This window comes from Humulus lupulus, chromosome 5 (assembly GCF_963169125.1).
Source record: "Humulus lupulus chromosome 5, drHumLupu1.1, whole genome shotgun sequence".
NCBI lineage: Eukaryota > Viridiplantae > Streptophyta > Magnoliopsida > Rosales > Cannabaceae > Humulus > Humulus lupulus.
Window position 1 is genome coordinate 53255701 of NC_084797.1, and position 26542 is coordinate 53282242.

Below are 26542 nucleotides of genomic sequence, written 5' to 3' on the forward strand. Positions count from 1 at the left end.
GGCTACAAAGATTGCCTTGGCTGCTCTCCAGGCTCAAATTGGACAACTCCAGGCTGAGGTGGATGAAGCCATGGCGAAATTGCTCGAGGCCAAAGTTGCAGTCAAAGAAGAAAAAACGGCCTCATTATTGTCCATGGAAGATATGTTGCACCATTGCTGGGCCTTTAACCAGGATTGTAACTTTTCTTTCATGGCTCCCGTGCCATGGGAACCGTACCTTGAAAAATTCAAGGGTCGGATCTTACTAGAACCATCAGAAACGGGGGATTGGCTTGTGGATATGCTACTGACGAGAAACTCTTAATAATGCTGTATTTTTCACAGAAGTTAGTAAAGAGATCATTGTCGAACTGGGTCCCATTGTCCGACATGATCTTTTTAGGAAGCCCAAACTAACATACAATATTCTTCACCACGAAGTCTGGGACTCTCTTTGAAGTGATGGTTGCTAAAGGCTCGGCCTCTACACACTTTGTGAAATAATCGATTTCCACCACCGCATAACAACCTCATCCCTTGCCCAGATTGCAAATGGCCATGGGGATGAGATCATTGTTAGCTTGACTTGAGCAGTCGGGCAACTGTGGCAAAGCGCTGGCATTTGTCGCATTTCTGAACATATAAGATGGATTCTTTCACTAAAGTGGGCCAAAAATAGCCCTGCCTCAATATTTTCAATGCTAGGTTTTCCCCCCCAGGATGATCTCCACAAAAGCATTCACGCACCTCTTTCAGAATTATTTTGGCCTCCTCAGGTTGTACACACCGTAGGAGAGGCAATGAATGACCACATCGGTATAATGTACCGTCCACTATCACATACCTCAAAGCTTGATAAACTATTCTTCTTGCATCCTTTCTTTCCTCAGGTAGCCTTCTTGTTGTGAGGTATTCCATTATAGGGGCCATCTAGGTCGGCCTTGTATCGATCATCTCAACCTCTACCATTTTTTCTGTCACGCTCGGACTCTCCAAGAAATCTACTGGCAATACATTCAAAGTCTCAGCTTCCTTAGTGGTGACAAGCCTTGCCAAAGCATCAACATTATAGTTATGCTCGTGAGGTATCTATTCGACAGTGTTGTATTCAAATTCAGATATCTCCCCCTTCACCTTAGCTAGGTACATCGCTATCCTGGTGCCTCGAGCTTGATACTTTCCCAACACCTTATTAACCACGAGCTGAGAATCGCTATAACACTGGACGACCTTCGCTTTTAGTTCCTCACCACCCTCAGTCTAGCCAGTAATGCCTCACATTCTGATTGGTTGTTAGATGCTTCGAATCTGAATCTCAGAGTTGTATGGAATCAATGTCGTTCAGGGCAGATTAATATGATCCCAGCTCTTGATCCGTTCTCGTTCTTTGATTTATCTACGAATATTTTCAACAACTCTTGCACTGGTTCCTTCAAAAACCACTACAAGAAAAAATAGTATTCATAACACTTAAAAACTGCTAACCGGGAGTATTGATAACGCTTCTAAAAATGCTAACATAGCCCCTGTTATTAAAAGTCCTGTCTTTTCTATAAGAGTATTCGAATGTTATGTTCGATGTTATCTTAAACTATTCAATAACACATTTTTAGTTGCTATAATATTCAAATAATAACATTTAGTTAGAGTATTTAGTTATAAATTTGACGTTTAATCTTATATTTTTTGCATAACACTTTTCCACTGTTACATTTGATTATTTTGATAACGTTTTTAGTTTGTTATATTATATAAATCATAACGATTTGTTATGCTTATAATAAGTTTCTAAATCATAACATATTAAAAGTATAGTAATAAAATTTTCTTACTTTAGTGTGGATAATATATTTTAAATTTTATTTTGATAAGTATACTTAAGGTGTTTTTTTTAATTAAAAGATTTTCATTATTGTATTTTGATAAAAAAAAATCAAAATTAATCATAAAATGTAATTCTCAATAGATTGATAAACTATAAGTATTACATTAAACAATAACTAATTCAAACCATGAATGTGTCTACTTCATGAGATCTTAGTTCTAACTTAAGTTTGAAAGCATAACATAATAAAGTTTTATAATCTTGAACATTTTTTACTTCAAAAATGAAAAACAGAAACATTACAAGATACATAAAAGTAAATCATGCATGAAACTTGCTCCATGGCATTACCATAGAGAGGTAAACTAAGAGACTCGCAGAGGCCGTCATACAAAACCCAAAAAGCTGAAGAAGGTTCATGTGAACTGCCAGCCTGATCATCTCAACTTCAGTTTGGAATTGAATCTCACCACCAATGGCATTACCATCTTTAAGCCTTTTAACTACTACTACTGCACCATCTCTGAGACAGCCTTTGTAGACATTTCCAAAACCACCTTTTCCAACCAAGTACTTGCTGCTGAAGTTGTTTGTTGCCATTTGGTTGTGTCTGTACCTCCACCAAAGAAGGAAACCAAACCCAAGAATTAGTAGACAAATGCATACCAGGCTTGAAGCAAATTAGAGCGGGTGTAACATGTTATTTAATGATACTCTCTCATATAATCTATCTTAATAACAACAACAACAATTACAATATAGAAAATTACTTACTTGAAGGTCTTGGCAGGCAACCTTGGTACTGGACCACTTAGATTGTTGTATGACAGGTCCCTAGACCATTAAAAAAAATCCCATAAAACCTTTTTATAAACTATTCAACTTTTGATGGAGCCTTGATAACAAGTAGTATTAAAATGTTAAAAGTTGAAAAGAATTACAGGAAGGCAAGCTATGTCATGTTAGCCAAAGATGCAGGAATTGCTCCACTCAAAGTGTTATTGTCTAGTCACCTGATACAATTGGTAGACACAAATCCATCAGAAAGAAATTTTATATAAGCCTTTGTAGTGGAAACTGCAACATATCACAAAATCTTAGAATGCATCTATGAAAGATTTTGACTTTACAGGTTGCATAGCCAAGAAAATATACTACTAAACCAAATAATATTTTATAGGAACTAGAATTAAATACACAACGTACTATAAGAGAAAATACAAACAGATGAAAATTCAGGAAAAGAATAGATAGACATTCGCAGAATAGAAAATATCTTTACCAAAAGTAATAACCAAAGAGTGAGACTTTTTTTTCTTTCCCTTATTAATATGTTATTCTAGAACTGAGTATCTAAACATATAAAGTATGTGTCTACCAATTGTAGGATATTTAAAAGCACTATGTATTATATTTAAATACAAAAAGTATCAAAATATTTAGGGTTATGCCCTGAATTCAGATAATCAAGAACAGACATAAGTTGCATCTAACAAGATATGAAATATAATCTTTCTCAAATTAAGAAACTGATCTCACTCAATCCCCGAGCAGTTCCAGAACGCTCAACATTACTATTTTCAGATTTATGATACCTAAAGAACTTTATGGATACATAAAGATTAATGAAAATGAAAAAAAGATTCAGCAACATAATTCTAAAGACAACACAAGACTTCTTGTATCGACAGATTATATTATTACAACAAATTTTTGTTTCAAAAGAAAAAACTAGCGTAGAAAACTTTCATTGAATTTCGACCAATATGATATGTTGAAACGTATGTCTTAAAAACAGGCATCCAAGTATTTATGTATGCACCTAGAGAAAGAATACCTAGTGGATAATAAATAAGGAATAATTCAAAAGATTCACTGCCTTGATAGCTATTGGCTGAACTAAAAGCCAACAGGCAACGACACTGTAATTGATATATGGTTATAGGCATAAGATTAGACTCTTGAAGTAAATGCAATTCAAAACAAATTCACATGCATGAGTGAAAGTCCAGTTGCTGATCATGCACTTTGTCAAGATGAGAAGCCTGGGGAATTTTGGATCTTGTCCTATTCCATGTTAGCATTAGTTTGCCTCTACAAAGTGCTTAGGTTAAGAGTCAGTATTGCATTTCTTTTTAATAATTGAAAATTAAAATATTTAGATTAACACTAATCTATTCATAACACAAAATAAGAGACAAAGAAATTCCACCTAACCAAATACTTGTGTCTACTACACTACAAAAAACATGTCAACCATAGAGGGCACACTAGATAAAGAAAGAACTCTTTACAACATAAAATCCATATCGTCAACAAAGCCAAGTAAACCTAGTTTGTTATATATAGATTCTATTCACTCCAAATAAATTATTATTTTTTATTTGAAGCGATACTCTTTATAAATCAAATAAATTTAAAGGAAAAAAAAACAGAGAAAAAAGATTGGAAAGGAAAAATCAGAGAAAGAAAATAATACTTTTTCCAGCTCAACCTCAGTCACTAAATCTATCTGCTGAAATAGTTGGAATCCAATTAGCTTGAAAGCTCAGAATCACCTCACATTTTAAAAACAAATGTCAGATTCAATGAATACACTCTAACTTGTTTTCTTATTTAAAAAAAAAACTCTACCTTGTTCAAAAATAATACAATCAGCATAAGAAATTTGTTCTACAGCCTCGTTAACCACAAATCTTGGTTTTATTTCATTAAGGTGTTGCATTGCATTCATGGAATCAACCAAAGTAACAACTCCATCAAGTTTCACATGCTGCAAAACTAATTCATCGGTACAAAAAGTTTCTATAACAGGAGCAGGTTTAGCAAGTCCTACAAAGCAAATATCACAATGATAATCAAGCACCAAAACCAATTTGAGATAAAGTTTGAATAAAGAATTATGAGTCATTTGACATTCCCAAATGGTAGAACCATTTGTGAAATTAAATGTAAAATCTACTAAACAAATCAATTTTCTCTTGTATGGCAAATACTTGGAGGGTGTTTTTACTGTGCAAATTTATTGGTTTCTTCTCAATACAATAAAATAATAAATGCAGTTTTCTAGAAATGCCAAACTGTTTGGTTTGTTTTGAGGTGAAACAGCTGACGCAAACAAACAACTCAATCTCTATGATTTGAGCCTTAGATTTGCGATAAAAATCTTTCTAGAGACATCACCCAAATCACTTCAAGATACAAAAAAGGGATCATAAGAATATAGTATCATGAGTTATCTAATTAGCTATCATAAAATCATATTTAATTTCATTTATCTTATCTATATATAATATTCATATTTTGACAAACAAGTCACTAAATTAAAAGCATATACATATTTACAAATAACAAGTCAGCTTATTTGAGAAATATACTATTCTACAAACAACACAAGCTTTTAATTCCAAATGAAGACAATGATATATCATATCATCTATCGTTTATCTAAACAATAGTTTTCTTAGTGTCAAAATCACCTTAGCATAAGAACTAATAAAATGATAACTTGGTCGTAATTCCTAGATGATAACTTTTCATCTTTTATAACCTTTTACTCTCATTTCATCTCACTATATTAATCATTGTTTCTCATAATGAAATAATTAAAAATCTAATAAAAAACAATATGTTTGAAATATATATATATATATAAACATTCACATCCCCAACTCAAATTAATTAACCCTTTTAGTTCTAAATTTCTTAGCATACCGCACCATCCAATTCTTTTCTCCAACTTCCACATGTTCAACTGCATCAACATTTTCTTCTTTTTCTGCATCTTTAATAATCTCTATACTGTTCTATTTCTCCACATATTCAAAATGTTAAAAATGAATCCAGAAACTAAAATAATTGTTTCAAACTGAGTCGTAAAAGCAAACTGATACCTGAGATCCTTTGCGCCATTTCTTCATCGGTATTTTTGGTGCCATTTTCGAATTGTATCATCAAGATTTTGACCACCTAAAAGTATATTACGAAAGCAGAGTTGTCTTCAGAAAACTTGAAGATAAAAGAGGATTAATCCAAGATGTCTTCCTAATTCCAAATTATAAAAGAGGAAGTACTACATTTGGATATAATTTAATAAAATGCAGGTGCACTAAACATAAAAATAACAGAAAGATTTAAACCAAGAAAAGCAAAATAAAATATGAAAGATATATAAAATTAATCTACAATTATAAAAATGTATATATGGTTTATTATTATTATCAAAATAGAAGTTTCAATACATAGTACAGAATATGCAAGGAAATTAATCAATCCTAGTGATCATGATTTTTAAAGGAAATAGTGAAATGAATTAACCTTTGTATCTTCAACACAATCTCATTTTCTGTATCTTTACAATTATGAAACGCCTCCTTCAACTTCACTAAAGATTCAATCTCACTTCCAATAACATGGCAAAAAGCTATCAGGAACCACCTCCAATTTGAAATAGCATAAACTGTTGCAAAGAACAAAAAAAAAAACAATGGTAGTATACTTTCTTTTATGTTTTCAAATGCTGATCTAGCTGGCGAAGTGCATCAGGATGATGATCACATGAATAAAGTGAAGCACCCCTGTAACAAAACAACCTAGAAAATATCATTGAATTTTATTATGCAGGGACAGACCTAGTAAATAGTGTGGGACTAAAACTCCCCCTTTCCCTCAACTTTTATGTAGAACTGGAAATGAATATACGAAATTAAGCCATCATTAAAATATGTAAAGAATTGTCTTCCCTCACCAACATAATTGAATGTAGCTAGATTCATAGAATAACAACAAAATCTAAATAATAATTAAGATACAAAAAGAAGATAAAAAGTACTTACCAGTTTCAGAATCCAGGTATGAACCAAATAAAGACATTGCCCCATCTCAAGTCCCCAAAATTCAGAAATACCTTAACAACAGAGGCATTCCTGTATTGATAACAAATCTCAAGGAGAATACATACAGTACAGAGAACCAAACAGAAAAGCAATTAAATACTCACCTGAGCTATTCCCTAGTTGTCGACCAAGAAATAAATGCAACTTTGCCATCGACTCATAAAGTAGATATACCTTAAAATCAGACTGATTTTTTCTTCATAGCTAATCAGAGAGAGAGAAAAAAGTTAATATACAGAAACAAAATTAATAAAATAAAAAAAAACATTTAAACATTTATATATATAAATGTTGAGAGATGATAGTGTACCGACGTTGGCGTCGTAGAGGTGTAGTTTGCAGGTACCGGCGTTCGCGTCGGCGTCATAGAGGTGGCAGCATCGTTTGGAGGGCGGATCGGTGAGAGAGGAGAGGAGAGAGAGCGAACCAGAAAACCCATCGCCGTTGTGTCCTCTGGAAGCTCGCACCGACGTCATGTGCTCTAGCGACTCGCGTGAGGCAGAGATAGACGAGACGAAACCAAAAATTAGTGTAGAAACGTGGTTATGTAGACGAGAGTGAGTGGAGGAGAATAACGTGGTTGTGTAGAAGCTGAGTGTAAGAAAGAGAGGCAGAGGCTGAGAGAAATTTCGTCTCTGTTATTTTCATTTGGCGCATAATTATATTTTATATGGCGCCATGTAATTTTCATCCGTGTAATATGGTGGGATCCGTGTTTTTTTTAATTGTCTATTAATAACACTTTTAAATATGTGCTATTTTTAATGTAAAAATTGTTGTAGTGAACTCCTCTTGAAATCCGGTGCATTGAGCCATAAAATTAGCAAGGGCCTGACTTTTGATTTAGGTCCTTGGCACTTAAAATATCTCGAACTGGCTGAGTTCAACTGCCCATTTTAAAAGACGTCTCGACGTTTCAGGTTTTTGCAATACCTACCTTAAAGGTGGGTCGGTCATGTCGTTTATTGAATGGGACTAGAAATATGGTTGGAGCTTCCTAGAAGCAAATATCAGACAGAATGCCAACTTTTCTATCAGTGGATATCGTTTTTTATCTCCGAGAAGTCTTTTCTTATATAATACACTGGTTTTTTAGCACAGTTTTCTTCTCGAACTAACACCGCACTGGCTGCATTTTTTGTTACGCCCAATTTAAGGAATAGAGGCTCTCAAGATAGAGGCTTAGACAATGCTAGGGGCTCAGCCAAGTGTGTTTTTAGGTCAAGGAATGCCTGCTCGCACTCCTCTGTCCATTCAAATTTCTTGTTTCCCCTTAGCAAGTTGTAGAATGGCAAGCACTTGTTAGTGGATTTTGAAATATAAAGATTCAAAGTTGCTACCTTTCCAATCAGGCTTTGAATTTCTTTGCACAACCAGGATGAAGGAATGTCTAACAGTGATCTAATTTTATCAGAATTCGCCTCTATCCCCCTCGTATTGACTATGAACTCTAGAACTTTTCCTGATGCTACTTCGATACCATACCATACCTCCTTAAGGTCTCAAAACATTCTTTAAAATCGGATACATGGTTACCGGCAGTCTTGGATTTTACAAGCATATCATCAACATATACTTCCATATTCTTCCCGATCTGATTAACAAACATTTTGTTGACTAATCGCTGATAGGTAGCTCCGGCATTCTTCAACCCGAAGGGCATGACTTTATAACAATATACATTCGTTGGGGTCATAAAGCTAGTATGTTCTTGGTATACATGATTCATCGCGATCTATTTATATCCAGAATACGCATCCATAAAGGACATGAGCCCGTGACCCACCGTGGCATCTACTAACTGATCAATCCTTGACAGTGGGAAGCAATCCTTGGGGCAAGATTTGTTCAGGTTGGAGAAATCGATGGAGGTCCTACATTTCCCATTTGCCTTTGGGACCAACACGAGATTGGGAACCCGGATCGGGTATTTTGCTTCACAAATAAACCCACACTTTAATAGTCGAGCTTATTCTTCCTCCAGTGCTTCAGCTCGGACTATTCCCTAACGCCTCTATTTTTGGGATTTTGCAGGCACGTTCTTGTCCAAGTTTAGTGTGTGCATGATTACACTTGAGCTTATTCCCACAATGTCTTCGTGTGACCAGGAAAAAATGTCCAGATTCTTTTGTAAGAAATTTATCAACTCCTTCCTTTCATCAGCAAGATTTTTTTCAATCTTAACAACAGAAGAAAAGTAGATCCTTCACCAGATTATCCGTACAGAATCATTGAGGACACCTTCAGTTCTATTACAGACAACCCCATCATTTCCATGGTAGACCTGAAAAGCAGATTCACAGAACTGCCGTTATCTACTAGTGTCCTCCGTACTCTTCGGTTGGCGAGCTGAATGGTTATGACCAAAGGATCATTATGTGGGAACTAGATGTGACTAGCATCCTCTTCTTTAAATATGATTGGTTATTTTTCCAATCGTTGTTGTTTTTATAACCGTTGTTCTGGGATGAACTCCACTCTGTTATGGGTTTTCAGTTCGTTAATGTACCACTTCTGGGCACCTCTGCTCATCCTTGCCAGATGGGGCCCACTCGAAATGGTAGTTATATCTCCCCTTGTTATCGAAGGAGGGTTGTCCTGATTCACTTGAACTCTGGCTTGATTCATTGGAGCTTCAAGAGCTGACGGAGGGTTTTGTCCAGCGAGCTGATTACGGAGCACTCGGTTTCGGTCATACTGGGCCAAAAGTCCTACCCTAATTATGGTCTCGATCTCATCCTTCAGCTATCTACAGTCATTAGTGTTGTGACCGATATCATTGTGAAATTGACAGAACATCGAAAGATCTCTCTTCGGTCTTTATTTTTTCTATGGTTCTGGCTTCATCCATGGAAGGCGAGTAGAATTGGCTAGGAAGATGTGCTCCCTAGTATCCGTGAGGTCTGTCTAGGTTGCATAAGCAGGCTTGAATTTTTCCCCGGACTTATTTTTCTTTATTCCGCTCTGGTCGCCCTTACCATTTCCCTTCCTCTTATTATTTCCCCCTTGGTTATTCTGGGTAACGGTTTGAGCCTTAGCTGCAACATCCGTTATCGCTCCAACGGGTTGGACAGGGTTCTGGCTAGTTCCTGCGACAGAAGCTCACGCCTCTTCCAGATTAACCCATCTTGATCTTGTGACAAGAACTCGTCCACACTATTAACGCCTTTTCTCTGTTATTCTTGCCATAAGTTGCCTCCAACAAGGATTCCTGTCCTCATTGCCATGAGCTTGGAGCTATCATCGGCAACTCTAGCTCGCGCAACAACATTGGAAAACCTACTTAGATCTGCCTTCAATGGTTCGTTAGGTTGTTGCTTTACATGAGAAAATGAATCAGTCTTAATCTGGGTAATCTGGGAAGCCCTGAATGCTCTCTTGAAATCAGCAGAAAATATCTTCCATGAGCTAATTGAATGCCTCTTGTACTGTTTAAATCACTACCTAGTTGGCCCGATCAGAGATTAGGGGAATAAAATGTATCTTAGATCAGGTCCAACGTTGTCGGCCATCATCATGGTTTTAAACATCCCAAGGTGATCAGACGGATCCCCATCTCCATCAAACTTTGACAAGGGTGGCATTCTAAAACCCGCCGGATGTGGCTGCTACAATATTTGGAGAGAAAAGCTCGAGCTCATCCTCTAAGTCACAATCGTCTTTTTCTTTTCCAGATAGAAGCTTCTTCATTTGCTCCTCCATCTGAGCTAACCTCTCGAGGGTTTCGTCCTTAGTCCCTAGGTTATTTTGGGGCTGTTCAACAGCTCCCATCCTATCGTACGTGTAATGACCCAAAATTACTGTTGAGGCTTAAAGGCCTTGATTGGTGTGCCGGGAGGGCACAATTGGAAGTTATGTGTATTAATGATGAAAATGCATGATTATGTGACAAGCGTGCTTATATGATTATTTGGATATATGTGATGCATGAATATGTGTATTAGTATGCATGTAGGCCCTGATTAGGTTATAAGGGCATATTTGTAATTTTGGCCCGTTGAGGGCATAAATGTAACTATCTGTGATAAAATGTTGAGACCACATTATTATGTGGATATATTTTTAGCTTGTGACTCGAGGCGATCCTAGCAAGCGTTTTAGCGGGAAAGTCACAGCGGGGATTTACACTCGGCTCGGGGTGAGCCTGGGGATATATCTGAGAATTTGGAGAATATATTGGAGACTATTTGATATTGAGAAATATAATTGGTGATTAGTTAGGTATCGAGAAGTAAGAAATAAATATTGAAGACACTCGAGGAATTAGCGGGAATTAGGAGTAATGACCAAAATGCCCCTACTGTGATTTAAAGGTTTAGTTATTATTGGGAGGGCAAGGTGGCTTAATAAAGGATAGGTTATATTCTGCTTTATGGCTTTAGAGGAAGTTGTAGATAGACTCAGAAGCTTAAGGAAAAGAAAAGAAGAAGGAAGGAAGGAAAGAAAAACAGAACACTTGGAGCTATCACTTTCTCTCTTTCGGTTGGGTCATATTTTCACTATCTTTGTGAGTTTTGGAGCTGGAATCCCAGAGTAAGCTCAGGTTGGAGCTTAGGGCTAAATACCTTACTGGAACTAGAAGAGCTAGCAGGGATTAGCCACTAAATTAAGGTAAGTTTTAAGGTTTCCTGATGTGTTTTTATGAGTTTTATTGAGATGGTTTCTAAGCTTGAGTTTTGGATGAATACAGGGATATAAGCTTGAGGAGATGAAGGGCTTGAGGCTGGTTGGATGCTAGGAATAACTAAAGGTTGAAATTCTCCATAGGAGGTGACAAATTCTGGCTTTGAAGGTCTAAGTTTCTGAGTTTCTTGTTGAATCTTTGAGTTATTGGGCTCAATGTTTATTTTTTTAGTTTGATGAAGGATGTGGTTAAGACTTGTGTTATTGGGTTGTATGGTATGAGATATAGGTGATGGTAGACTCAATTTGGTGTTTAGTTGAGGTTTGGAAGGGTTCCAAAGGGTTTTGGTTCGAGGAAAATCAAAGAAGGAAAAAACAGAGTGTTGCTGGTTTGTGACTAGCGCTGTAGCGCTAGCCTTTGGGTGCTACAGCGCCAGGCTTGGGTTTCCTGGTGCTTTTGGTTTTATTTGTAGTGCTACAACGCCCTCTTTATAGCGCTGTAGCGCTACCCTGTTTCCGAAAAGTGGTTTTTGGGTTATTTCTTAGGGTTTTTGCCCGGGGGCTCGGGGTTTGATTCCACCACCCCGTTTGGTGGAATTAGGGCTTCCCGAGGGCTCGGGATTGGTCCTTAGGCTAGGTTTTGGATTTGAGGTTTGGTGATGGTTCTGATCTATGGCTGTGACTAGGTGCACACTAAGGTTCAGACGGGATCGTGCTTGAGGATCAAATTGAACAAGCTAGCGAAATCTAAAGGTAAGAAAACTGCACCCGGTTATATGATTGTGTTGGGACGAAGTGCACCCTATATCTGTATAATGTCATTGGTGGTATTATGCCATGGGACATGTGATAAATGGCCTAAGGGTTCTATAATCAATATTTGCACACAGGGCGCGACTCGGCCACTAGTAGCTGAGGACAGATTAATATTCACTGAGCTCGGTTTAAGCGGGCTGGAGTTAGTGGGATAAACAGAGGGTGCGGCCTAAGGGCGTAGCCCTGATTATCATATGTGATTTTATTATTGATATGAATTGATGTGCTTAGTATGTTGAATACTTGATTAATGTGAGTATCTGGAATGTTGAGTATATGACTGTATGGGTTATCCAGTTGTTTGTTGATGATTATGCTCTGTGATTGTGTTTTCTTGCTGGGCCTAGGCGCACGAGTGCTACGTGGTGCAGGTAAAGGCAAGAGCAAAGTGGACCAGGCCAGAGATGGAGAGGTTTTGGGCTGAATGTACATATTCAGCTGATCGGCCGCCACGACCGAGGAGTGATACAGGAAGGGGAGAACCTAAATGTCTATTTTTCCCTTAGAGTGGATAGTAGCAGTACATTTGTTCTGAATTTTTTTTGTAAACTGTCTTTCAAACGTTATTTCTTTTGGGATCCCATGTACTAAAATATTCAAATGTATGAAAAGTAACTTTTGTGGCCAAACTCTTTTAACCCTAGCTCAATTATAGTTTTCAGTAACACGTTTTTAACTAAATGACTTGATTAGCAAGTCTCGCACATTTGTAAGCACACAGTGTAACGGTCTTGGCTATCCAGGGCATTACATTAGGCATTTGATGGGATATTGTCCCTCCAAACTCGAGCTTGGTTTAGTGGGAATTCTCATTATCACATACTATGGAAGGACCTCCTTCTTGACGAGTGTGACTAACGTCCTCATCTCGAGTTGAATTTCTTCTCTACGAATTCAGGGGATCACGCAAATCAGTCTATGAATCGTATTAAGGGCATTGTGCCAAACTTAGATGATTTCTTAGATCACCATAGGACCTACCACTTCGACCACTTTCAGTCCAATAACTTCCATCTGTGAAGCTTACAGCTCGCGGATGAGGCTGAGGATCTGGATTTTCAACGCGTGCCTGAGGGTGAACTAAATTGGCCCGCCTCTGTTCTGGCCCATTACTTCTAGCTCTCTGCGCCTGACAATCTGTTCGCGATGCAGGAGGGTTACCTGGAACATTCTCTCTCTGTGAGCCTATCCCAGCCCCTCCTCGTGGATTTCCATAGGTATTCCCAGGCGCGTGTGAAGGAGGCACCAAACTTAGGGTCGCAGTTCTAACCGATCGACTGACGTACCGATGACTCCTATGAGGGCCACTAGCTTGAGCATTTTGGTGATCTCGCGCTGTAGGCATAGAACTTGGGGTCGCGGTTCTGACTGACCGACTCAGGTTTGATCAGTTATTCTTGTGGGACTTATGAAACCCACTTTTCCTCTTTCCGACATTTACGTCGGTTGCAAGAAGGGGTAACCTAGCCAAAACCTCCTCAATTTGCATGTTTTCCATAGCAAGATGGCTTCTTAACTGCATATTTTGCAATAGTTAAGTAGTCTAGGTTTGGATTTGGTGGCCATGACGCCAAATTCCCAGTATCGTCGTGACCCACTGGTTTCTTTCCCGGACGTTGCTAAACTTTAGGGCCATGCTCGTTTGAAACAGCGGTATGATGGGCCTCCTGTCCACCAGGCTGTTTTATCTCATTGTCGTGCATTGAGCGGGTGACCACCATGATGAAATTTGACTAGGATTTTGATGAAAGCACTAATTTCGTCCTCTCAATGAAATCATCAAACTATTGAAGCGGTTTTTCGCCAACAGTGTATTTAAGAAACAATAAGGGTGATTAGTGCTTAAGAATAAACTAAAATATGAAATAAATTCACAAGAACACAAATCTTTTACGTGGTTCAGTGGTTAAAATCCACCTAGTCCACAAGTCTATATTATTGCGGTTTCTCTCTCTATTTTTGTAGAGTTTCAGTATTACATAATAATCGTCCCTTTCCTTGTCCAATATTCGCAGTATTTATAGAGAAATTGCATGGATAAGTTTGGGTAACCGCGTGAGTCAATCACGAATTTGCATATTTATTACATTTAATACAAACAATTCCCATTTATATTGGGAAATGATTTGATCATCAAAGAAATGGTCTCCTAATATCTGGGACATTAAATATGACAGGCTGGTCATAAATAATCATATAAAAGTACCCGAGTCCTTGGGGATATGCGGGTACGCAATATATTTGAATTATCACGAGCTGGATATCATCTCTGAGCTCGTACTTCGGCATCCATTTGAATATCATGAGCTCGTGCTTCACAACCTTCATGTCTGTAGCTCAGGTTAAACCCAAGACGCCTAACACTGAAGTTGCATATGTAGATTATAAACAGATAATTTCCTTGGTTATTTCTCCGTGTATTTATTTGCCAGCTATACCCAAGCTGAGTTTAGGACTTGAACTAAAATTAGGGTACAACACTTACCATATTTCTTACAAGTATCAAAATACTTGGGAATAAAATATCCAAGAATAAAAATTTCCTGTAAACCCGAATTTTACCCGGTGCCCTAGGCATTACAATACCTACAATTTATACAAGTTTCATCATCAAAACTTAAAACAATTGTGGGTTTAATTCTTTCATCTTGCCATCAGTTTCTAGAGTTACTTATTTTACTCCGTGGGTTCACCAATATACCTTAACCAAGGGAATAGTCTTATTGTGTAACACCTTGTCTTTTTCCAATCCAAAAATATAATTGGATGTTTCTTCTAGCATGGCTTTGGATCTACATCCAATTGTTCGTAACTGAGTACATGAGTAGGAACTTCCACATATTTTCTTAACATAGATACGTGAAATATGTCATGCACTCGAGCCAAAGCGAGTGGATGGGGTAATCGGTAAACTAATCCTCTGCTTCTTTCCAACATTTAGAGCGGTCCAACGAATCTCGGACTTAGTTTCCCTTTCTTTCCAAACCGCAAGGCTCCCCTTAAAGGAGATACCTTCACAAATAAATTATCTCCAACCTCAAAGACTACAGCTCTTCGACATCGATCTGCATATTTGCATTATCGTTCAACTGAGGTCTGCAATCATTCTTGTATCCTTATGATGTCCTTTGTAACTTGATCGACTTTTTCCGGTCCTAAGAATCGTCTCTCACCCACTTTGTGCCAATAAATTGGGGATCGACACTTTCTCCCGTATAGGACTTTATATGGCGAAACCGTAATGGGTTCATGGTAACTGTTGTTATAAGTAAACTCTGTAACACCCCAAATCCGCTTATAAGGATGAGTGCCCTGATTAGGGTGCCGGGAGGGAAATAATTTATTTAATTGTGTTATTACGTGATTAATTGAGATATATGTATATTAGTACATGATTACTCAAATTATACAATTATATGACTAGATATGCATGTTTAGGTGAATTAAATAATCATGTGGGCCCATTCCTAGTAATTAGGATTTATTTGTAATGTTGGCACGTTGAGGGCATAAATGTACATTATGTGTGTGTTATGACTGATACCATAGTATTGTGGAGATATATTTGAGATGTGTGGTCCAAGGTGGTCCTAGGGAGCGGATTAGTGAAATGTTCACAATAGGGTCGAATACCCAGCTCAGGGTGAGCCTTGGGGTATTTTGGGAATTTGGCTTGCGTTCGGGATTTACCGGGTAATGGGTAGTTATTAAGTGATTACTTGGGTATGTCAGTAGTAATTGAAGATTTACAAGAATACTCAAGGAAATTAGCAGGAATGTGGCTAATGATGGATTTATCCTTGGTGGTATTGAAGGGCTAAGATTGGTCTTATAGGTAATTTGGTCATTTTGAGCCTAAGGGGTAGACTTGGTTGGACTTATCTCATCAGAACATTTAGGAATGAAACTAAACACTCTCAGCAGACCTCTCTCTCTCTCTCTCTCTATCTCTCTTTTGGTGCTTGGAGGAGTTTCAGGAACTTTTATGGAGTTTGCTCAGAAATTGAGGATTTAAGGTTGGAGACTTGGGGAAATCAAGCTAGGAGGAAGTCTGAGCCAATTCAAGGTCATAATTTGTTGTTGGGGTAAGCTCTAACCATAGTTATGGGTGTTTTAAACTAAAGAGATTAAGTTAGGTAGTGGTGAGGTTTTTGGTTAAATTTTAGGGTTTATGTACTCCTCTTGGTGTAGTGGAAGTATTTTGGGACTCAATTATGGCATTAGAACATGTTTGGATCGATTTGCTGGGGGTTTAGAAAACTGAAAATGCTGGAAATTCTGGGCTTCTGGGGTCGTGTTGTGGCTCTGTTCTTGAGTGTCGCGGTCTACATGAACTCATAAATGTTATGGGATTCGCTGATTCGCCTCAACGCCGCGGCTCTGGGCAGAGAGTGTCGCGGCGCGTGTCAAGAGAAATTGAGAGCTGGACTTTCTGACTTGTAGAGGGTCGCGACTCTAAATGTGGGGGCGTCGCGGCTCTAATTGAGGGCGCCGCAACTAATAGGGATCTTTGGCCAAACTAGGCTTTTAAGCTCTGAAACTCAAATTAAAGGGCTTGGAAGGAGTCTACTACTCAGATTAATAAGATTCGAGGTCCTGGAGGGTAGAATATTATTCTGAAGCTTATAATTGGTTTAGGGCTTGATAGATAATTATTATTATTCCATTATGACTAGGCTTTACTGCCAAGGCTCAGGTTTAGGGGATCATGCTCGGTATCACACTAGTTAGTTAGCTCGTGAAACAGGTAAGAAAATTGTTTGTGCCCGTAGAGCAGGGCATGGCCCGATAATTTGTGTCTAATGATATGTGTGAATGTTTATGATTTTTATGCTATGTTTGTGTAATTATGATTGATCGGCGAAGGTCAGAATTGCCAAAGGTCAGGGACGGCAACAAACATGTTGAATGCAGGGTGCCATGGCGTGGCCATCTAGGGTGTTGAACTCACCCGTTCTTAGAAGACCATGAACCCAGTTCCTGGTAATGCACCTGGGTCGACATAGGTCGTTATATGTATAGTCTTTTATCTATTTAAAGTTATGCATTTACCAGAATTGATATGGGTCGGCATGGAGGGGCACATACATGTTTGGCCTACCCAGCCACCATGGCATTGGTTGTTTTGAGGGACACATTGTGAATGGTTGATTTATCTGCTTAATTGCTTAAATAAATTACACAGTTTACCTAAGTGATTTAGATAAAGCATGATGAATATGTATATGATGTTAGGGCATGGCCCCTTTGATTGTTATATGTTTATGCTATCCATACATTGTGTTGATTTGATGTTTGTAGTTGATTGATTGGACTAGGAGGTGGTTTTTGGACGCTGTTATCATGCCTAATGTGTGACATCATTGATTGCAGACATATTGAAGTTATTCCCCATCGATCAATTAGACTCTGCGGTAATATGGCCAAAGATGACAACCAAGGTCAGGACCCTCCACCTACCCCACAGAACTGACAACAAATGTTTGAAGAAATGCAAGTTGGACATTAGCAAACTAGAGATGAACTCCAAGAACTGAGGTTGCAGGCCCTTCCGTGGGATGTTGAGTTATAGATTCCACGGGGTGTATCACCAATGTCAGCCCAACCTGTGATGGAGAATAGGTTGGAGCCTATGTAAGAAAGATTCAGAAGGCAACACCCTCCAACCTTTGAGGGTGGCCCAGACCCACTGCGAGCAGAGCAGTGGAGGAATATGCTTTCTTCCATATTGGATTTTATGAGGGTGGAAGGAAATGAGAGAGGGTGGCTTGTGTCAGCTACATGTTGAGGGATGATGCCCGTATCTGGTGGGAAGTCGTGTCTCAGAGGAGGGATGTGACTACTATGGCCTGGGACGATTTCAAGGATGTTTTCAATGAGCTACAAAGGTGGATGAGTTTACTAATCTGACCCAAAACAGAATGATTATTATAGAATATGCTTTAAAGTTTGATTGGATGGCAAAGTTCATGCCGAACTTGGTGCCTACAGATATGGCATGGAGGGATCGTATTGTACGGGGATTGAATGTGATGATAGCCTGTGATGTTAAGATAACACTGGATCCTAGTACTAACACTTTTGTTTAGGTAGTGGAGAATGCCTTTATAGCTGAGGGGGCTGAAATAAAATATGGAGAGAAGGAGCCACAAGGTGCGATGCTCGATGGATGGTGCCTCCCTTCACCAGTTCTAGCCAGGGTAGTGGTCCCAGTGAGAACAAGAGAAAGGCCCCAAATTCATTTGTTCCTCCTAGTTCAGATAGAAGGGCACGGGGTGCTTTTAGTGGTTGGTAGGGTGGGGGAGAGAACTGGAGAAGCGTCCCAGAGTGTCCACGGTGTAGGCAACGACATCTGGGGGAGTGTAGAGTCAGAGCATGCTTTATCTGTGGGAGTGTCACTCACTGGAGGAAGAATTCCCCACAAGCCAGAGAGGAAGAACCAAAGAGGAGTGACAACGTCACCTCAGCAAAAGTGTCCACGTTGACCTAGACTAAGGTTGAGGCTAGCCCCTCGGTCGTGATAGGTCATATTTCTAGTGTCGGTTCTTCATTTATTGCATTGGTTGATTCAGGAGCTACTCATTCGTTTGTATCTGCTAGGGTGATAGATCGTTTTTGTAGACCTTGTAGTCTGTATGCTAGGGGATTTAGAACTTTGTTGCCAACTAGGGAATTGGTAGTCTCTAGTAGGTGGGTTAGAGCATTACCAGTAGAGATAGACAGTAGAGTGTTGTGTGTGGATGTGATCGAAATTGCAATGGATGACGTTGATATGATTCTGGGGATGTATTGGTTATCAAAGTACGGGACGCCGATAGACTATAAGCGAAGGATGGTAACATTTGAACCAGAAGGGGAGGAACCTATGATCAATGCATTGTAGGTTAGAGACCTATTGCAAGAAGGTTGCATAGGATTCCTAAAGAACATAGTGGATACCTCTAGGATCGTCTTAGTTGGACCAGATGAGACCAGAATAGTGTGTGAGTTTCATGACGTATTCCCAGCAGACCTGCCTAGATCGCCACCATAAAAAAGAGATCGAGTTTGTCGTAGATTTCGCGCCAAGGCAGGAGCCAGTATCGAGGACACCTTATAGGTTGGCGCAAGCATAGTTAAAGGAACTAAAGATTCAATTGTAGGAATTACTGGATCTAGGATTCATCAAACCCGGCTTTTCACCATGGGGTGCTCCAGTTTTGTTCGTCAAGAAGAAGGATGGATCCTTAAGAATCTGCATCAACAACCAGGAGTTGAATAAGCTGACTATCAATAATAAGTATCCACTTCGCAGAATCGGCGACTTGTTTAATCAGCTATAAGGGAAGACAGTGTTCTTTAAGATCGACCTTCGGTCTGGCTACCACCAGTTAAGGATTAAAGAGGATGACATACCAAAGACCACATTCCGTATGAGGTATGGACATTATGAATTCCTAGTCATGTCCTTTAGACTAACTAATGCCCCTGCAGCATTCATGGACTTCATGAATAGGGTCTTCGGGGATTACTTGCATAAGTTTATGATTGTATTCATTGATGATATACTGTTGTGCTCCAAGTCAGAGACACATCACAAGAAACATCTTCCTTTGGTACTACAATGACTAAGGGAGCATAGGCTTTATGCTAAGTTTAGCAAATTGGAGTTTTGGTTTCCCTAAGTAAGGATGGGAATCTGGTGGATCCAACCAAGATTGAGGTAGTGAGATAATGGCCAAGAGCGAGCATTGTACCAAAGGTTAGGAGTTTCTTGGGATTAGTAGGGTATTATCAGCGGTTCATTGAGGGATTCTCCAGAATAGCTACACCATTGACTGAGTTGATGCATAAAAAGACCAAGGATGTCTTGACAGATAGATGTGAGAATTTTTTCAAAGATTTAAAGCGGTGATAGATCATCGCTTCGGTATTGAGTCTTTCACCAGACTTGGAAAAGTTTGTAGTCTACTGCGATGCTTCGAAGCAGGGATTGGGGTGTGTATTGATGGAAGATGGGAATGTGATAGGCTACTCGACTAGAAAGCTGAAGGAGCATGAGTATTCCCACTGATGTTATGAAGGCATTATCTGTATGGCAGATGGAAGATGGAACTAGCAGTGGTGGTCCCACTGATGGTATGAAGGCATTATCTGTATGGGGGGAAGTGCGAAATATACATCGACCATAAAAGCTTAAAGTATTTATCTACTCAGAAGTATCTAAATATGCACCAAAGGCGTTGGATGGAGTTAGTGAAGGACTATGATTGTCAAATCTTGTACCACCTAGGAAAGGCCAATGTGGTGGTCGACGCATTGAGTCGGAGGGGCCCTGGGAAGCTGTTCAGTTCAAGACAATATATCGAAAAAAGTAGGTGAAGAGATGATGAGACTGGGAATTGAACTGGTAGTTGGTCAGCTAGCCAACATTACTTTCAGTCGACACTCCTTGAGATAATTGGAGAAACATAGAAGGAGGAATTACAGTTGGGACACATGGAGGATGTCTTAGCCGAAATGGCTTGAGACTTTTCGATTTCTAAGATTGATCTACTGAGGTATAAAGGTCAGATTTGCATTCCAATGGATTCTGGTATCAAGCGACAAATTATGGATGAGTCTAATACCACTCCCTAATCTAAACATCTGGGTACGATGAAGATGTACCAAGATCTAAGGACTCTGTATTGGTGGTCAGGAATGAAGAAGGGCATGGTGGATTATGTGGCCAAGTGTTTAACCATTTAGCAAGCGAAGCCTGAACATCAAAGGCTAGCAAGGTTACTGCAACCTTTACGGATTCCAGAGTGGAAGTGGGAGGATATCACCATGGAATTCGTGGATAGATTGACGAAGTCAGTAGGGAAACATGATTAGGTGTGGGTGATTGTGGATAGGTACACAAATCAACCCACTTTCTGCCTGTTAGAATGACTTATACAGTTGAACAATACGCTGAATTGTATGTAAAGGAGATTGTGCGACTCCATGGGGCTACGAGGTCGATAGTATTTGACAAGGACCCCACCTCCACCTCTGCATTTTGGGAGAGCTTGTAGAAGGCTATGGGCATGAAGTTGCGATTCAGTACTGCCTATCATCCTCAGACGGATCGACAGTCTGAAAGGAAAATTTAGATAGGGGAGGATATGTTATGGGCCTTTGTTCTAGACTTTGAGGGATCTCGGAGTAAGTATCTCCTTTTGATTGAGTTTTCTTATAATAAAAACTATCAGGCGACTATTGGAGTGGCTCTATATGAAATTTTGTATTGAATGAAGTGTAGAATCGCCCATTCATTGGGATGAGACTGGTGAGAGGAAGTACTTAGGTCTAGATGTCGTTCAGAGGACTAACAAGGAAATTGAGAAGATTAGAGCTCGGATGCTCGCCTTCTAAAGTCGACATAAGAGTTACTGGACTTGAAACGTAGGACAGTAGAGTTTCAAGTCAGTGATCATGTGTTTCTCAGAGTTTCTCCTTGGAGAGGGGTGAAACGATTTGGAGTGAAAGGCAAGTTAAGTCCTAGGTTTGTTGGCCCCTTTGCTATGCCTCCAACTTTATTAGGGGTTCACAATGTATTTCATGTGTCCATGCTCTGGAAGTATGTATCTAATTCTATGAATGTGTTGAGTTATGAAACCTTGGTCTGGATCAAGTTTTGTCTTATGAGGAGAAGTCGATTCAGATTCTAAATTTGAAAGATAAAGTCTTGCGAAAGAAGACCATTGCCTTGGTGAAAGTGTTGTGGAGAAAAAACAAGTTAGAAGAGGAAACTAGTGAGCATGAGTCGGGTATCTTGGATCGATATCCCCAGTTATTCAGGTATATTTTGAGGACGCAATTTCTGTAAGGAGGGGATAGTTGTAACGCCCCAAATCCGCTAATAAGGCTTAGTGCCCTAATTAGTGTGTCGACAAGGCAATAATTGATTTAATTGTGTTATTGCATTATTAATTGTGATAAATATGTATTAGTACATGATTACTCGAATTATATTATTATATCACTAGATATGCATGTTTAGGTGAATTAAATATGCATGTGAGGGTGTATTTGAAATTTTGGCCCGTTCAGGGCATAAACATAAATTATGTGTGTGTTATGACTGAGACCAAGATATTGTGGAGATAGTTTTTGAGATGAATGGTCTGAGGTTGTCCTAGGGAGCGAATTAGCGGAATGGTGACAACAGGGTCGAATACCCAGCTTGGGGTGAGCCTAGGGGTATTTTAGGAATTTGGTGTAACGTCCTGCGTTTTCGGGTACCTTTAAACGACTCGGGTCGGGATTTTTTCCCCCGGGTTAAGAATATTACTTTTAATAATATTATATTTTGTTTGGAAGTATTCCATGAGTTATTGCTAGCCAAAATATGAATTTTGTGATTTTAAAAGTCAAGATAAGACTTTCGGTCCTGGACCGACACAAAAACCCTGATCGGGTAAAAATATCGGAAAATAAAATGAAAAATCATGGCAATTATATTTTGGGCATAAAATACATTCATAAAAGTTAAATTTTGGTAAAAAATTATAAACCTAAAAGAAAATGGAAATTTTAAGGCATTTTGTGTTAAATGCCTAATTTTGCCGAAATGGGGAATTTTATTCCATGAATGGACCTTAGGTTAAATTTTATTATGTGATTAATTAAATTTAAATGTGAGACATTAAATTTAATTAATTAATGTTAAGTTTGGTGATTAAAACTTAATAAGAGTGAAAAAAGGTGTCAAAATCCAATTTGGACTTTTCTTCTTAAGAAACCTTTATTAACCTTTATAAAAAAATATAAAAATAAAAAAAAATTAATGATCACATATATGGCAAAGGGTGACCGGCCATGTGCTATTTTAGAGTGGTGTGAACCCAACTTAATAAAGATAAAATCTCATTTTAAGTAAGTCAAGTCAAGTGGGCGAGTGGGAGTAAAACACTTGAGTGTTTTTGAGATAAATTAGATAGTATAAACTATTCTAACCCCCAAAACCGACCCCCACACTCTCTCAATCACTCTCATCTGATTTTTTTGAAGACCCTCTCAAGTTTTCTCTCAATATTCAACCTCAAGAACACCAAGGAAAACTTGGAGGCTAAGTCTTGGTCTAGGAAGTATTTTCCCTAAGGTAAAGCTTCACTAATCTAGGCTTTTGTAAAGTTTTAAGCATAGAGTTTCAAATAGCTAATTAACTATGTTGTTGGGGGAAGTTGGTTATGGTTTTTGAAAGGTTTTGGAGGAGCCAAAGCTAATAGGAAGGTCAAAACCTTAAGCAAGAACACCAAAGAGGTAAAAAGTTTACTTTTGATGATTTTGTTGTAGGGTTTTTAGTTTTAAGCATTATTTTGTATATTTAATGCTTAAATTTTCTTGTTGGTGATGTAATAAGGTTATGGTAGTTGTTTAATAATTTTAATGATGCATGTGTATTGATGTTTGAAAATGGGAACCAAAACCCCCAAGGGTTTTGTAGGATATCCTAAAACAAAACATGTTTTGAGCTGTGACTTCCAAGGGGTCAAGCATCCACTGTATATTGGTTTTGTAAAATTAAATTGTACTGTGATGTTTTTGAGATTGAGTACATAAAATTGAGCTTTTGAAACACTAAAAAATGTTTAGAAATGAGTAAGTTATGCTATTTCAAAGTTTAGGTAAAAAACAGTTTTTTCGTATTTTTATTTTCGGAACCAAGTTCGGACAGCCACTGTATGGGGCAATTGAACCCCGTTTTTTCTAAAATTTTGTGGACATATTTCTGGCGTAACTTATTATTCCACTGTAAAATTTAGTAAGAAAATATTGAATGGTTTGAAAGTTATTAACTGTCAAAGTTTGGATAAAATAAGGACTTGAAAATAAGGTCATTTTTTACCTCATTGTTGGAAAATGATTTCACCAATAAAAAATGCTCATTTTGACCTAAGATTTTACAAAGACCTAAATGGAATAACCAAAATAGAATTGGGAAATTTTGGTAACAATTGGGTAAGTAAATTTTAAGTTATGAACTAACGAAGTATGTAGTTAAAAATGTGAAAAAATAGGTTTTTCACACTTAGTGTAAAAATGAGATTTTGGAACATAAGGTAAAAAGTAAAATTTTGTTTATTTCAAGATATAAAATAGTAACTCTTGAAATCATATTTTCACTAAAATTACCCCTTTGAGTTTAAATGAATTATTTTTATTAAAGAGTTTTTATTCTTTTTAAAAATAAGAGATTTAATTTATTAATAGTTAATAAATTAAAAGAGGGTTTAAAACCCTATATTTTGAGAAAATAATTAAATGAATTATTTTTCTAGTAAGTAAAATTGATTAATTGATTTTGGAAAATTAATTTGACAAGTTGAGAAATTTATAACGGTTTTCCAAATTAAGACAAATTAGGCAATTTTCTTAAAACGGTTTTTAGATATTAAAACCTTAAGAAAAATAAAAGGAAAATTTAAAGAGTTTATTTTCTTTAAAAATAATTAAGGAATTTAGTTGTATTTTCTGGATATAATGCCGGCTAAAATCTTACATATTTTAACAGACTAGTCGAAAGTGCGAGTTAATAGCGATACCTTGAAAGAATAAGATTTTTAGCGAGTTGTGGGAAATACCATTGTGATACCCGAGCCTAGGTATCGAGACCTTAGGATAGGTCTCCCTGAGACTTAGGGTTTAGTCTCGAATATTTTGTATGACTTTCCTTAATAGGTTTAAAACCAAATAAGGATTATAAATCCTTACAAATGACTTTTATTAAAATGACCAAACTGCCCAAAATAATAATAATGAATTATGAGTGCTATAATTAATCCGAGTATACTGTATGGATAACTACAGTATTGGGTAAGCGTAACTGGACTGATCGTTGGAGGGTGAAAACCTGCTGAGCGCTAAGGACTCCAGGTAAGTCAACTTATATTACATGGCTGCAACATGAAATGATTATTGTCTTGTATGTTAGTATAGGGATACATGCACATATATAGGCTGTCATAGAAAGTTGCTTAGAGACGTTAGTCTAGTGAGTGCTGATTTAGAAAATATGAACGGTAGAAGTCCATCATATCCTAGACAATTGATCCTCGTTACACTGCTTGATTTTATTTATGTCCGGTTCATTACCGCGACGAGTGGCCATGAGATGAGGATAAGCTGGTTAAACCTAGGGGCGCCAAGATAAATGGGACCTAGGGGCCCTCATGCTTACTTAATCATTGGACGGTTAGAATCCGAGCAAGTGCTCTGATAAGTTATTCATGGATAGCAGCCGTGAATATCGGCCATTCAGTGAGAGTGCCTAGAGATACTAGGGGTTGCCAAGATTGAGTGAGGCTGAACACCCTAGGGGAAACTGCTCACCAGCACCACTGATTAACATAGAAGTCTCCGTAAAACCGTGTAAATTGGATTACACTCTTGAATAAGTAGCGATGCCCTAGGTAACACGATAGTTACCCTTGATGAGAATATTTATTGGCTAGATCTTAGTGTGGAGACTCGGTTCTCTTTTACAGATTAGCAATTATGTTGGAGGGCGCGTTACGCCTGAATTGTTGGAAATTGTCGAGCGTTGGTCTCGAATTATATGGTGATATAATATTTGCTTGCTCTGGGATTTTCTGAGTGCAGGGATATAATTGTTGATAAGAATTAGCTGTGATATAATATATCTGCTTGTTCTGGGATTTTTTCTGAGTGCAGGATTTTTATCTAGTGATGAATTAATTTATCATTGGTTATCAGGCATGACCATAAGTTTGCCAGGACGCTTTGGCGTTCTTGAAATTGATTGTGTAGGGTCCGGATGGGTCCGAAACCCTAATTCTCTACATTCTTTGTTTGAAAGTTGATCTTACTAAGCGCTTTCACTTACCTAGTTGTTTCATGTTGTAGGTAAGAGAAAGGGCAAGGCAGAGCAGTGAGCGCTGGAGTCTTCCTTGCAAATGTACATGTGGACCGACCTTTTGGGAAGCCTTTTTATTTTTGGAAATGTTGTATAATTTTCCTAAACTAGGCTCACTCTAATCTTTATAAAACATGTTTGTAACTAAATGTTAAGTATGGCTATACGACTTTTTAAAAAGTTTTTTTTTCTATGGGTTTTTGAAACATTTTGTTAAATGAAACATTTATATTTCCGCATTATTGAGTCTTGAAAATCCGGGACGTTACATTTGGCATGCATTCGGGATCTACCAGGTAATGGGTAGTTATTTAGCGATTACTTGGGTATGTCGGCATTAATTGGGGATTTATAGGAATACTCATGGAATTAGCGGGAATGTGGCTAATGAAGGATTTACCCTTGGTTATATTGAAGGGCTAGGATTGTTCTTACGGGTAATTTGGCAATTTTGAGGCTAAGGGGTAGACTTGATTGGACTTATCTCATTAGAACATTTAGGAAGGAAATAGAGCACTC

At 38.1% G+C, this 26542-nt stretch overlaps 1 protein-coding gene and 1 long non-coding RNA gene across 2 annotated transcripts; both read right to left on the reverse strand.

Annotated features, from left to right (window-relative positions):
* Nucleotides 1–2125: 2125 nt before the first annotated feature.
* Nucleotides 2126–5742, reverse strand: LOC133779143 (probable serine/threonine-protein kinase PBL23). The gene is made up of 7 exons (XM_062219136.1): nt 5698–5742; nt 5519–5610; nt 4988–4995; nt 4439–4636; nt 2818–2881; nt 2579–2638; nt 2126–2420 (listed from the first exon to the last, which is right to left on the reverse strand). The coding sequence occupies exons 1-7, from the start codon at nt 5740–5742 to the stop codon at nt 2126–2128; spliced, it is 762 nt and encodes a 253-aa protein (XP_062075120.1).
* Nucleotides 5743–6089: 347 nt separating this feature from the next.
* Nucleotides 6090–7322, reverse strand: LOC133780413 (uncharacterized). Its single transcript, XR_009869297.1, has 3 exons — nt 6804–7322; nt 6640–6710; nt 6090–6381 (listed from the first exon to the last, which is right to left on the reverse strand). It is a non-coding gene; the product is annotated as an uncharacterized LOC133780413 (long non-coding RNA).
* Between the last annotated feature and the right edge of the window lie 19220 nt (nt 7323–26542).